This window comes from Pungitius pungitius, chromosome 11 (assembly GCF_949316345.1).
Source record: "Pungitius pungitius chromosome 11, fPunPun2.1, whole genome shotgun sequence".
In the NCBI taxonomy this organism is placed as follows: Eukaryota; Metazoa; Chordata; class Actinopteri; order Perciformes; family Gasterosteidae; genus Pungitius; species Pungitius pungitius.
In genome coordinates this window covers 5,099,755-5,112,472 of record NC_084910.1, presented here as the reverse complement: position 1 = coordinate 5,112,472, position 12,718 = coordinate 5,099,755, and the positions used below count along the sequence as shown (strand labels likewise).

The window sequence follows — 12,718 nt, the reverse complement described above, 5'->3', positions numbered from 1 at the left end:
GTAATGCTTAGGTCAAAATCAACTGGCAGCAATCCACCTCTGTGGAGCGAACTTCCTGCAGACCCGAGGTCTGCTCCACTGCTCAGTTTGGTGGCTTTAAGACTTGCACAGCAACACCTCAAAGATCTCCACGGCAAGATCAACTAAATATTTTTGCTTCATTGACGTCCTCTCCTCTCATGCCCCCTGTGCAAAGACAAAAGTGAGGTAATGTACCATGGACTGACAAATGTGACCCACAAACCCAATTGCCCCTGATGCATGTTCAACACAGTGTGTTTATTTCAATTATAGTGGTGCCTTTATAAAATATCTGATACAGAAACATGAACAGAAATGTAGAAATGATAACAGTATACCATACACACATGTAACCCATAAATATACATAAACACATTCTAGAAAAGTACACATTACCCTTTAGAAGCCTTTGGTCTGGAACGTATGTGGGGGGAAAACAAATAAAGATTTGAAGAAGAGTTGTTGGTGCACCATTGGAGCCGCTCATATTTCACATCTGTACACAATGTACAGTGCACACACAACACTTTTCCTTCTCACATTAATGGATCTATTCAACCGTGTCCATTTTCATGATGCTAAATTTTTTGCATAAGATAAGGAAAAAATGGAAGGCAAAACAAATAGAACCAGGCACCAGGCACTGTAGAGTCAGGCACTTGAGCACCTAACACCTTGGTTTGGCATCATGACGTTTGGCACATGAGGGTGACGTTGCCCTTTGAACTGTGCGTATGTGTGTGTGTGTCTGTGACAGTTAAAGAGATTGAGATAACAGAAGGCCTCTCCAGGAAATCTCTCCGAGCCGTTGTCTCCTTACTCACGGCCTGTCCATCTGAAAACAGCTACGTGAGCTACATTCATTCTGCTCATATTTACACTTCCAGCAAACACAAAGCACATACTATTGTAACTCAAGAGGGATTCTTTCGATTTCTGAACCCCAGAGGAGGCGTCAGGTCTGCCGACTGGTGAAGAAGTCACTCCTTCCCCGGCATGCAGGGCTTCGTCCTGGGTCGGGAAGGGCAGCTGCTACGACGAGGAGGAGTCCAGCTGGCTGAGGTCCGCCTTCGGCATCTTGGTCTTCTTCTTGTTCTTGTTCTTCCCATGGCAGGGCTTGCAGATGCAGCAAAGGATGCATGGCGAGGCCAGCAGGAGGAGCGGTGACGTCACCAGCACGATGAGGCTGACCCCTACCAGGATGCCCACCACCTGAGGGCCAACACAGCGACACCGATCAGTTATTATTGACAATCGATCGAGTGACTAAGTGGGATGTGAAAGGGGTCACTCATAGAGAGGAATTATCACACACCCAATCATAGCCTATGGAGACAATCTTCTCATTACAGGATTTTGCTGTTCATTTGTCGACCAAACATTTCTTTTGACTGTAGTTCATAGACTCCTCTACACGGTGTACCAGCTGTGCACTGTCCCCACAGCAGTGTTTCTCGGAAGCTTCAAAGGAATTCACGAGAAAGAGATAGTGAAACTCACAGGACCTGATAGACGAGATGTTAACCAAATTTTGGCATGAGTTGCTTTACAAGGAACAACTGCGTTGTTGTTGTTCTGCTCCGTCTCTCTGGATTTTTAGCAATGCAGTCAGAGCGAGACACAATGAGCTCAGGGGGTTTGCTGTAAACTTGGTATTAACTGTTGGAGGCATAATGCCGTTTGTCTGGTTGAATCTATGCTTAAGGGAAACACTGGGTGAATTTAAATTGATTTGCATATGTGATGGCAAACAGGTGTATGTGGACAGGAAACCATTACCAATTCCAATAGTACTTTGACCCTGTCAAAGTTACGTTTTTGTGTAATGAAGGTGACAAGTTAACTGTAAGATATGGATGAACGGATCGAAAATAGACGCATTGGGCTATTCATTGTTTTGCAGCCCTGAACACATACCTGAGAGGGTTCTCCTGTTCGCCCCGTATGGAATAGTGTTAAAGCCACTACATTACCAGGTGATCATTTCATCAGAGGGGGGCAAGTGAAAAAAAAAAAACCTAGGTTTTGAGACCGATCCTATTGTTGAACGGATAACGTCATTGCAGGGCAGGAATTTGAGATTAGCTCTGGGATTATCTGAGCTTAATGTCTGAAACAGGACGACTAAAAACAAACAGCTAAAAAACTAGTGAACAACACATTGGACATTTAAAGGGAAAGGGTTAAGCTTTGAGTAATGCACGTATTTATACTTTAGTTTGAATGTTCAACCAAGTGTGCCCAAGGTGTGGCAGCTTGGAATTTTAATGCGCTACGCAGGTTCCTTCAACATCGCTGGAGACATTGTGGATCACTGACTCATAAACAGTGCAGCTGGGACTGAGTCCAAATTCTTTGACGTCCAAACCCCGTAGAATGATGGCACAGTACTGCTAAAATCAAACCCACACACACAAGAATTGACCACACACGGATGATTGGCTCTGCAGGCTGACCTCGCCAGCCTGAAATGAATACTGTACGTCTGGCCTGTATGGGGAGGGAGCTCACCTGCGTTCTGTTCCACATAACGGAGGCCCTCGAGTGTCCCAGTTTGTTTCTGCATGGACCCTTATCGTAATGCCTCAGGAAGATATCACCCTGCAGTAACAAAAACACCAAGGACATGTGAACACAAACAAAAGATAGTGAAGCAGAGGGATTTTGAGCTTGAAAAAGCAGGTGGCTTGGTAGTATAAATACTTTTCACCCTGTTTGTAACCAGGGAGACTCACATCCAGATTCTGCAGACAGTACCAGCAGAAGGTGTGTTTGCAGCTCTTGCACAGCATCTGTGCACAGCCCTGGTTCCTCTCGATGTAGATGCCGCACATGGGGCACTGCTTGATGGGCATGTCAGAGTCGCTGTTGGAGCGGGCCCTGTGTGTCGGGTTAAAGGCACAGATATGCAGTCAGCTGGGGCACAGTGTGAGGCCACCAAGGCCTCCCCAGGCAGCAGCGTGGGAATTCTATATTTGGCAACAGAAGAAGGATCAGTGACCACTTTGAACTGGGATAATTATCTTGGAACTCAAAGGTTAGACGGAAGTAAATTACAGAGCGATAGCTTCCACTGAAAAGTTGTGTTCAAGGGGTTTCAACAACAAAGATCTTAAGCAAACTGCCGAAGTGAAAACAAACTGAACACAATTTAGACATTAGAACTAATGAAAAGGTTGATGCGGCTAACTAGTTAGCAAAATTGCCTAAATACGTACACATAAAGAAGTAAGAAGAGCAACATTAGAATTCACTACCAATGATGTTTTTTTTTAAACAATTCAATTCCAATTAGGTTTAAATTTGAGTTGAAAAGGTGGTTTGTAGAAAAGCTGTCCATTCGGTTGGTGCTTTGTAGGATTATTAAGATTGTTGAGGAAAGTATCCTGAGACAGCATCAGCAAAATGCAGCAAAATGCCAACGTGGGTGTTGAGATATAACCTTTTTATACACAGTCCAAATAATAACATTTTGTTTTAAATTAATAAAATACAGGGTTGTAACGGTTTCGTCACTGGTTGCTGAAAAAAATGATTAAATCAGATTAACAGCAAAATGCCAGTCTGTTTTTTGTTGACTCCTCACTGCAGCTACACTAACGGCTCCAATAAGCTGCAGGCTGAGGCAGACGCACACAAGTTCAAACTTAAAAGCTGATCTCCCTCCTTTCCCCTCATGCCTGTGCCGTCCTGCACAGCACACTGCAGACACCTCTGCTTCACTGCAGTGCACAGGCCGGTTCTGCACTGTGAACCACATGGCTCCGTGCCCACCCACCTCCTCCCTTTGGCACACTGACACTGGAGTTACGATCCAAGTCAGTGACTCCCCAATGACAACAGCTGAGCCCCAGCTCGGAGGGGCTATCTGTACAACGGGGACCACACAGAGGCCACTGCTGACAAATACTGAACTATTCATCCTGAATGAATGTTTATTGAATATGAACAGAGGATGAACTACACCTCACATAATCCATTCAATGAAAATATCCTGTCACAATAACTGTCATGTTGTTTTATATATGATGGGATTTGAATAGGATGCAGTAATAACAATCTGTCTTTTAGCACAATCTCCTTTACAGTGCAGCTGACCAAACATCTGGCTAACTGACCTGCTTTCGTGAGAGGGCACGGGCAACATCATGGGCTCGTGCTCTGGGCAGATATGGCCGCCCTGCCAGGGCCCTCGACACCCGGAGCAGAAGACGGCGTGACAGGAGAGGCAGGGCACGGCGTGGGGCTGGCCCTCAGTGCTTAGGTGCACACTGCACACTGCCTGGCACTCCAGCACCGGGCACCAGGCTTTACTGGAGTCCAACTTCACTCCTGCGGAAAGCAGATACCAAGCAGATCGAAGTGTCAATAGTTATAAATGTAAGTGTAGTTTTTAAAACACACATTAAATGTAGGCTACAATTCGATCATGATTCTCACGCCGATAAACATTTGTTTATCCAAACAACTGCATACTTAGTAGCACACTGATGGCACAACACCATCACCTCTTTAGCAACTGTGTGAGACATGAGTCCTTTGAGCCAAACGCTGTCATCAGCCCATCGCTGATGTGACGCCCTCCGATGTGTAATAATGTACCATCTCTTTAATTAGTACCAATGGGGACCAAAGTGGTGGTTCGACTAACCAGCAAACACTCCCATCCCTGGTGAGCAGGCCTAACAACATCTCCTAAATAGATTGTTGACATTTTTAATGAGTAATCTCTGAAGACAAATTGCTCTCTAGTCACTTCACGGGGACAGAAGGAATACGTACGAATAATAAATCAGGCAGGATTTACAAGCAACAAAAGGCTTTAGCGTTCATTGTTCGTTCCCACCCGCTCATACTTTATAGTGAATCTTTACAAAGGAAGGACTGCTGCCCTACATTTATTATAATGTCCATTGCACTATTATATATTACATATTACTAATATTGTAGTATTATATTATACTAATAATATACTACTATTATGAGCAATTTGTAAATGTCACCAGAAACCTATTTCAACAGTTATTTCTCGCTATTTCCAAACCTCCAGTGCAGACCGAGATATATACATTTATCTCACTTCTACTTCTTGTGCAAACAACTACATATACAGTAAGATTCAAAAATGCGAACACACATTCTCATGGAATTAAATGAGAAAATGTATCCAAACTCAATCATTAGCACAGAAAAATTGCTCCATGAACCTCTTGCAGCATTTGTTGTTGAACTCAAAGCAGGTGATGTTTGGTTTAACTCAAGGTAATAAACCTGCAGTGTCAGTAACCTCCGGAGTAAAAAATTGGACCACTGCAGAAGAGAAAAACAAGTAGGAGGCCGCGCAGTATCCCAGGCACGTGAACCTCAGCACTCTGTGGTGCTGCTTAGGTAACGACACACCAGATAAAGTGCGACCTGAAATGGCCCCATGCCTGTCACCAGCATGCCAATGCCACAATAACTACCTCGCTCAAACTTCACACGCTGGTACATCTCCACCTGGTCTTCAGGGGCCAAGCTCGCTATCTGCAATCACATAGCAGAGAGAAGGCCTGTTATTGGTCAGTCTGAGACTTTGTGTGCATGCAGGACGATTGAGGATACCACACTGTAATTTAAATCCTAATAGACAAATGCCAAAATACATGGTGATCGGGATAAAACACTGCAGTAGTAAGAGTATAGCCATCCTCAGATAAAAAAAAGGGGTTGATTGCAAGATTGGAAAAAAGCTGATAAGCAACAAATATACGGCCATTCCAAAAGACTAAAATGCAGAGTAAGTATTTCCTCCTGTAAAACTGTTTGCATGTTTAACACCTGACAAAATAACAGGAGAGAAATCTAAATAATTCTAGTGAGACAGAAGGCCAACAAACTCAAGTCAGCGAGGGGTTTTTATCATAAAGAAGTTTCCTAATTCAGATGTGGTCACAGAACAACAACATTACAAATGAGGAACTGAGTAGCAGAATTTCCATTTGTGAGTAAATCAGCAGTTTAAGGCTCCTCTCTGACATGTTTGCTGACTGGTATCGCCTATGTGTGACCTAATCGTTGAGTTTCACTTTCTGTTTAACCGCTTTGCATTATCTCATCCTCAGGTCATCACTCAGAAATGTCATTAACGCTGTCTCCACTACATTTTTACAATATTTAATCTTAGATAATACAGCAAACACAAGGCAGGAAATCCAACTTCACATGTCTTTAGTTAACGTGCACTGTGGACTCTGCAGACTGCAGCCGATTTATTAGAAAGAAATCCAAATGTATTTTCCTCAAATCTGTTTGAATTAAACAGGGTTTTTGGTTCAGGACATGTTTGTGTGATCAAAAAACAAGTTTCTATTCTATTCTTGTTGTTTTTTCACTCAAGACCTACATATCATGGGGTCTAAGTAGGGCATACCTCAGAGTCCAAAAGCACTCCGGTTTTCAGGCAGGCCATATCTGGGCAGGTGATGGGTGCACCCCCACCCTCCATGATGGCCAGCTGAACATACCGCTCCAAACACTGGAGAAGGGGAGAACAACACGGCGGAATTATTAACGAGCGTCCCCCGATGACAAAGCCACAAGCAAAGGGAGCGGAGGGAAAATGAGCCAAACACAGTGCGGCACAAATAGAAGCCTCTTATTGGTGTTTCTTATCAAAGTCTCATGTTGCCTCGGCTTGGAAATGCGGAAGAGTCAGAGGAACTACGTAAACATGGGTAGAAAGGCAAAAGGTAGGCAACTTCGACAAACAGAGGAAAACATTTACGTGTCACTATTTTTTAATGTGGAAAAACAAATCTATTGAAGAGGAATGGAATGTGTTTTTTAAGACCCATTTGTACGTGCAAACTTGTGCTTTCTCATAAAGCATGATGTACTGTTCATCCAAATACTGAACAGTTTGTGTTCTGCTTAATGAAATAGAGTTGAACTGATAAGCAGGATTTACAGTATCCCTTTCCCTCATTCTTCCCCACTCACACAGAGTATTTTTTATCTCTGTGACCTTGTGCAACAGAGACGACTTTGCTACCTTAACACCTCGCACTGTGCACCAACCTCTCGGGTCTCACACCGACATCTCAGATTCGATATGTCAGACAGGCATGTATTAGACTTGAACAGTGTAGACATCTGCTTCTGTAATGAGTGATACATCTCCGTATTCTCCCAATAACGCTTCTTCTCTCATTAAATAACTGATTAGGCTCCATAGAATTGTTTGTCATTAATCACAAGAATTTCCAAAGACACAACATTCAAAATGGGAGAAAGCCCAGTGTTGAAACCCCCTCATTTCTTTAAAGCTGCGACATGCTGGATTTGGCATTGAAAAATGTTAAGATATTAAAACAGGAAGCAGCGCTCTGATAAAAAGGGAGTAACCCATTCCAACTGATTCAACAGTAGGAGATTTGCCTAAATTGCCCAAAGAAAAGCCGGTTAGTTTTGGATCACTTTTTGTGAAATCCTAAAAGTAACAAGCATGAGCAAGTATCAGCCTTCACTTGATCTAAATATATCTTTGAGGCACGCTTACTCTTTCTAGTCATAAAGGGAACACAGGTTTGACTCCCCAGAGTGAGCAGTAGACATCATTTTAACGTTGAAATCTGTTGGAAATGAGGTTGTAATGAGGTCTGAATGTCTTTCCAACCGACTAAAAAAGTGCTTTCAACATCAACCTGTCAAAACACGACAATTTGTTGATACTGTGCGCTGTCGTAATCTAAGGTTGAAAGAGAGACGCTATTATCATTTTGATTCTGAATATGAATTAATGAACTGGTTTTGGTCTACGTGAAGATGTGATTTCAAAATATTTAATGTTTTAATTTAAGCATTTTAAGACAATGGGCAGTTTGAAACACAACTTTTAAATATGTATGTCTGTCATGCACAAGTTCTCCTACGCTCCCAGAGTTTCCACTGGTGTTTTAATGAAGCACACCTGAAACTATAACCATTATTTGTTTTCCTCGTGCTGTTCACTTGATACGTGTTCAGCTGGGAGCATACTGCGGCGCACAAAAAGTAAAAATCCCACAATATTTGATGTGTGTTGCTATTGCGTTTGGTTTTGTAAACGGCTGCTGAACCCATACAACATTTTTGCCGTGCCCATTTTGTGTCCTAAATACAGATTGGATGGGGGAAGGGTGTGTTGTGCAAACAAGAGGGCTAAAATATTGTAAGGCACTCCATGCTAAAAGCAAAAACTGTGAAGTATGATACCGTGTAATACACAGTCGTAAAAACAAAATCAATACCTTAGAAACTTTAAACACAACTTATGATGGACCAGCGGGAGGCATCTGTAAATAAGGGTCCTGACACACCTGCTGCTGCCATTATTTACTATTATCAGCTCCATTACTATGGCTGTCCTCATAAACCAACATTACTGACTGGTTTCTGTCCTGAAGTCATTGTGCTTTCCCTCCTCACAGGTTTCTGTGGGCGGTGTTGTGTATCTGATGGTGGTTGTTCCTGCAGTGGTCCTGCCGTAACCTGCCTTACTACTCTCAATATTGGAATCATTTCTGTCATATTAGTTGAACGTACGTTTGCACTTTTGAACCAATTTAAAAAAAATGTTTGCCAGTTCTTACCGCTGTGCAGAAGACGCAGTCGCAGCCCTGCAGCTCCCTTGTGGCTGCGGACGGCAGCTCGCTGAGGCACAGCTTGCAGAAGGCCCTGGGCCCTGGCTCGGGGTGTACAGCACCGGCCTCGAGGGGCCCCGGCTCCGAAGCCACGTCTTTCCGGCTCGGCGTGGGGCTCCTGCTGGCCATGGTGGTGGCTACGCAGGCAAGGTGGAGGGAGGAATGGTGTCTGCTCTTAGCCTTTCCGCTGGGGGCGGAGAGGAGCTACGCTCTTCATGTTCCTGAAAGCCCAAAAAACAAAAGCAGCAGTGATCGTATTCGTCTCTCCAGTGAGGGTGACTATCCTCTTCCTCTTTGCCGCACGGTTCACACACCGCTCTGCCCGTCTCTGGGACCTGTCGTCTCCTCTGAAAACTCATGAACTGTGATGACCTCACCCCTCCGCAGGGCTTTCCACTGACGCCGCCTTGTTACCTGAGAGACGAATTAGTCACTGTGCGAAGCTGGGCGGTTCGGGAAGCAAAACATAATCATGTAATTACAGCAGTATTACTGATTACTCATGGTGTCGAAGTCCAAGGTCTGTGTTTACTGAGTTTACAGCTAATGACCAGCTCCTCATTGATTCTTACAGGAAGAATTGATTGCTGAGGTTTTTTACAAACATATTAAATCCACGTTGTGCAGGCACAGTGGGTACAAGCAGAAACGTGTCAGCTGACTCCCTTATTTTGCCTGTCAGACATCTGCTCCAAGGAATTGGGTGCATGCAAGACATTTGAGGAATCCAGGGAACTTTTTTAGAAACCGCAATGAAAAAATACATAGTAATCGAGATTGCATTGGGATCATATTAAGTGGTTGCCAAGAAGATCACCCAGAATCACCAGGTCTCCTAGCAACTGCAATACACGGCATTATTTAGATAACGCCAAAGAAGTGAGTGAATAGCTACCAGGAGAAATTCAGAGGCTCGATGCAACACTTTCAAAATAGAAAACTAATCTGCAAAGCAAAAATCAAACTGCCGTTCTTCTTGCAAGAAGACATTCATTATATCAACAATGGAGTTGTTACAATGGTCTGCAAATACTTAGAAATACGGTTTAAACCAACATTCGCTTATATAAGCTATATGCTAACGAGCAACATTTAAGAAGATAAGCAAGCTTAAGAATGAATGTGTATTTCTTCCTCCAATTTTTCAAGACTAAAATATTTTAGTCCACAGTATTTATTTACCCGTAGGAAAAAATCAATAATAAAAATGTAACACCTGCCCAATGTCGCTACTGTATAATAATCAAACCACCAAACAGAAGGCCAATGAGCACTAAACAAAGATTTTTCTTTTACAAATAAGTTTCTTAATTATATTACATTAGAACGAGAAGGAGGAAAAAAAAAACAGGAAATTGGGAACCGAGAAGTAAAATTTCCATTTGTAAGTGAATGCCAGGCAAGAACGTATAACTGTGACTATTTGCACTAGAGCTTCACATTTTGGGGAGGACAGAGGTAGGTGGCTAATAAAGATAACCCACAACCCTTTGCTTCCACCCAATCCCCCAAAAAGCATGAGAAAACATCAACCCATAATCTGGGATTTGTGATTTAATCCTGTAGATGACAGTGGTTTGACACAGAAAGGGGAACACTCACTCTGCAGCCTGAGCGGTTATTGAAATCCCAAATCACCCGACAGGCTCTGCTCTATATTACATCAAGGCTGGTGAAATTGGGATGAAAACTTTAGGGTCGCTCAATCAATACAGCCACCAACACCACGGGTGTCCTACATTTTTCAGTGTGTGCTCTTTTATTGCGAGCTACTGATTGTCATACATACAGCAGGCTGATAGTGGAGCCTGTGCACAGCACACTGCTATTTCTGCACAGTCACGGTGTATCGTCCTGCTCTGCTTCAAGACAGGTTAGCTGAGGCGGCTGCAGTTATCCTCCCACGCACACACCGTCATCCCGTCCCGTCCCGTCCTGTCCTGTCCTGTCCCGTCCTGTCCTGCCTGAGAACTGGAAGCCCCACGGAGAACCCCAGTATGTATTCAGTGTACAGTGTTTCATTCAGGAAAAACACTGAGGTGCAGCAGGAGTTTGAGACAACCGGGGGTCTCTATCTTTCTGCTGGAGAGAGACAAATAAGATCTTGCCCCACCATTCATGTTTGATGGATTTCAGGCCTTTGGATTGACTGTGAATTGTGGTCTGATTCTACCAAAATACAGTGAGGTGGTTTTGGAGTTTGAAGATCAGGCCTCAGTCTGAACGCTCTCACAGACGCATTTCCAGCCTGAATGATTCAATCCCAAACACTTTAAATGGCAAAACAACTCGAAGCTTCCGTACAAACCGCATCACTAATCGCGTTGGCCTTCATGAATCCACCCGGACTGCAGTCTTGGCCTCCAAGCCGGCAATTACAGCAGAGTGTAACTTTGAGCAGTTTATTAATCAGAACACGCTTGTGTGCTTGCATTTCCTCTGAGGCTTAGAGCTGGCCGCTCCGTGATTAGCAGTCCACGCATATCAAGGTCTAGATTGCATGCCTGCCCCAGTGAAAGCTTCTTTTCACACATGCTGCCACAGTGTTAGAGGCAATTGTGATGGCAGAATAATACGGCATCACAATTCCGGATTTATTGCCCCCAGTAAGCCTGTAGTTGTTTTGGGGGGGAGCCAATAACACCAGCATCAAGTTGACACACGTTGAAAAATGATGAGGTGGAGAACATGCACACTTTCATTTACAAATCCCTTTAACCACTAGCACAGAGGTGGATGTTGAGTTGCAGTTGGTTAAAATGTTTTGTTGTTCGTATTGTTTATGACAAAAGTAACCGTGTGATGTCACGTCTGTTACAGTGCATTCAAAAAGACCACATCTGACACATCTGCATCTCCCTCCCAAGGTTGCATTCTCGTCCGGGTCAACATTGTGACGCATTCACGGTGGGATATTTCCTACGGTGTGAGCGCTATCGGTTAAAGGATCGGTTAATGTGTGGTGCCGGTATGAGGAGAGCAGTGAAGTGGGGGGGGGGGGGGTGGACCTACCTTGCCTGTGGGATCGCTGGGTGTAGGACCTGCTCGAGTCCAGATCCAGCGCCGCAGTGCTCTCACTGAGGCACGGGCACATGTGTAGAGTCTGCTGTTAACCCTCCACCGTCACTGCTGGAATACTGCTGTCGCCTGGTTACCGCCTCTCTCTTGCACTCTCTCTCTCTTTATCTCTCTCTCTCACACACACACACACACACACACACACACACACACACACACACACACACACACACACACACACACACACACGCACACAAACACACCACGTCTAGGCGCCCTGCTCGCCCCCGGTATTGTGTGTGTTTGTGTGTCTGCTCCTGCGTTTTGTCTCCGCTTCTCGTTGCCCCCTGCTGGTTGTTTCAGTGAACTCACGACGCCTTCGGGTTCAGTCGGAAAAATGGGCGCACAAGCACGAGCTGCTCAAGAACCTGAGGAAAGGGTTATTTGTAACGAAATTGTCGAATAATACGGTCGATTTAACTAATATTTATAGATTGTATAGAAGTAATAATATAATACAATTTTTTTTAAACTAACAATTTTATTTCTGGTTGTATTTTGTAATACTTTTGTACACTTGTTGTGTACTTTAATAGCATTATATCAAGATGTTGTCATGATCCCTTTAAAGTTCAGCTCTGCTAAATTAATAACCTCTTCCTATGACAGCTTCCTCAGCAACATTTTGGGGTGCACATTTCCAGTGCATCATTAATTAGAATTAACCGTCAGTCCTGTATCGTCCTAATTAAACCTTTTTAGGCAAAAACAATAACTTATACATAAAGACTTATTGATATTAGAATTGCATTTATGGCATGAAGACTGTAAAACCTTATAATGGGAAATAAAATCAGCATAATTGTTGGGGGCTTTTTAGCTTTCTGGACAAAAATTGTGGGACTCTGAGAGACTTTACATACTTGGCTACTTTAGATTGTAGACGTCATCAGATGTTGCCAGTAACACATGCAACTAACATTAATTACGTATTACAACTTCATATTTATGTGCAT

The 12,718-nt window shown here is 43.6% G+C and overlaps 1 protein-coding gene across 1 annotated transcript; it reads right to left on the bottom strand.

Annotated features, from left to right (window-relative positions):
* Nucleotides 1–260: 260 nt before the first annotated feature.
* rnf144b (ring finger protein 144B) lies at nucleotides 261–12,545 on the bottom strand. Its single transcript, XM_037454559.2, has 8 exons — nucleotides 11,697–12,545; nucleotides 8,634–8,905; nucleotides 6,434–6,538; nucleotides 5,487–5,547; nucleotides 4,140–4,353; nucleotides 2,757–2,901; nucleotides 2,533–2,622; nucleotides 261–1,233 (listed from the first exon to the last, which is right to left on the bottom strand). The coding sequence occupies exons 2-8, from the start codon at nucleotides 8,811–8,813 to the stop codon at nucleotides 1,054–1,056; spliced, it is 975 nt and encodes a 324-aa protein (XP_037310456.2). The 5' UTR covers nucleotides 8,814–8,905; nucleotides 11,697–12,545; the 3' UTR covers nucleotides 261–1,053.
* Between the last annotated feature and the right edge of the window lie 173 nt (nucleotides 12,546–12,718).

Coding starts and splice junctions, on each gene's coding strand:
- rnf144b (XM_037454559.2), bottom strand. CDS start 8,813: ATGGCCAGCAGGAGCCCCACGCCGAGCCGGAAAGACGTGGCTTCGGAG. Junction 4,354..5,486: donor GCGTGTGAAGTTTGAGCGAG/GTAGTTATTGTG, acceptor TGCTTTCCGCAG/GAGTGAAGTTGGACTCCAGT. Junction 2,902..4,139: donor GTGCCCTCTCACGAAAGCAG/GTCAGTTAGCCA, acceptor CCCGACACACAG/GGCCCGCTCCAACAGCGACT.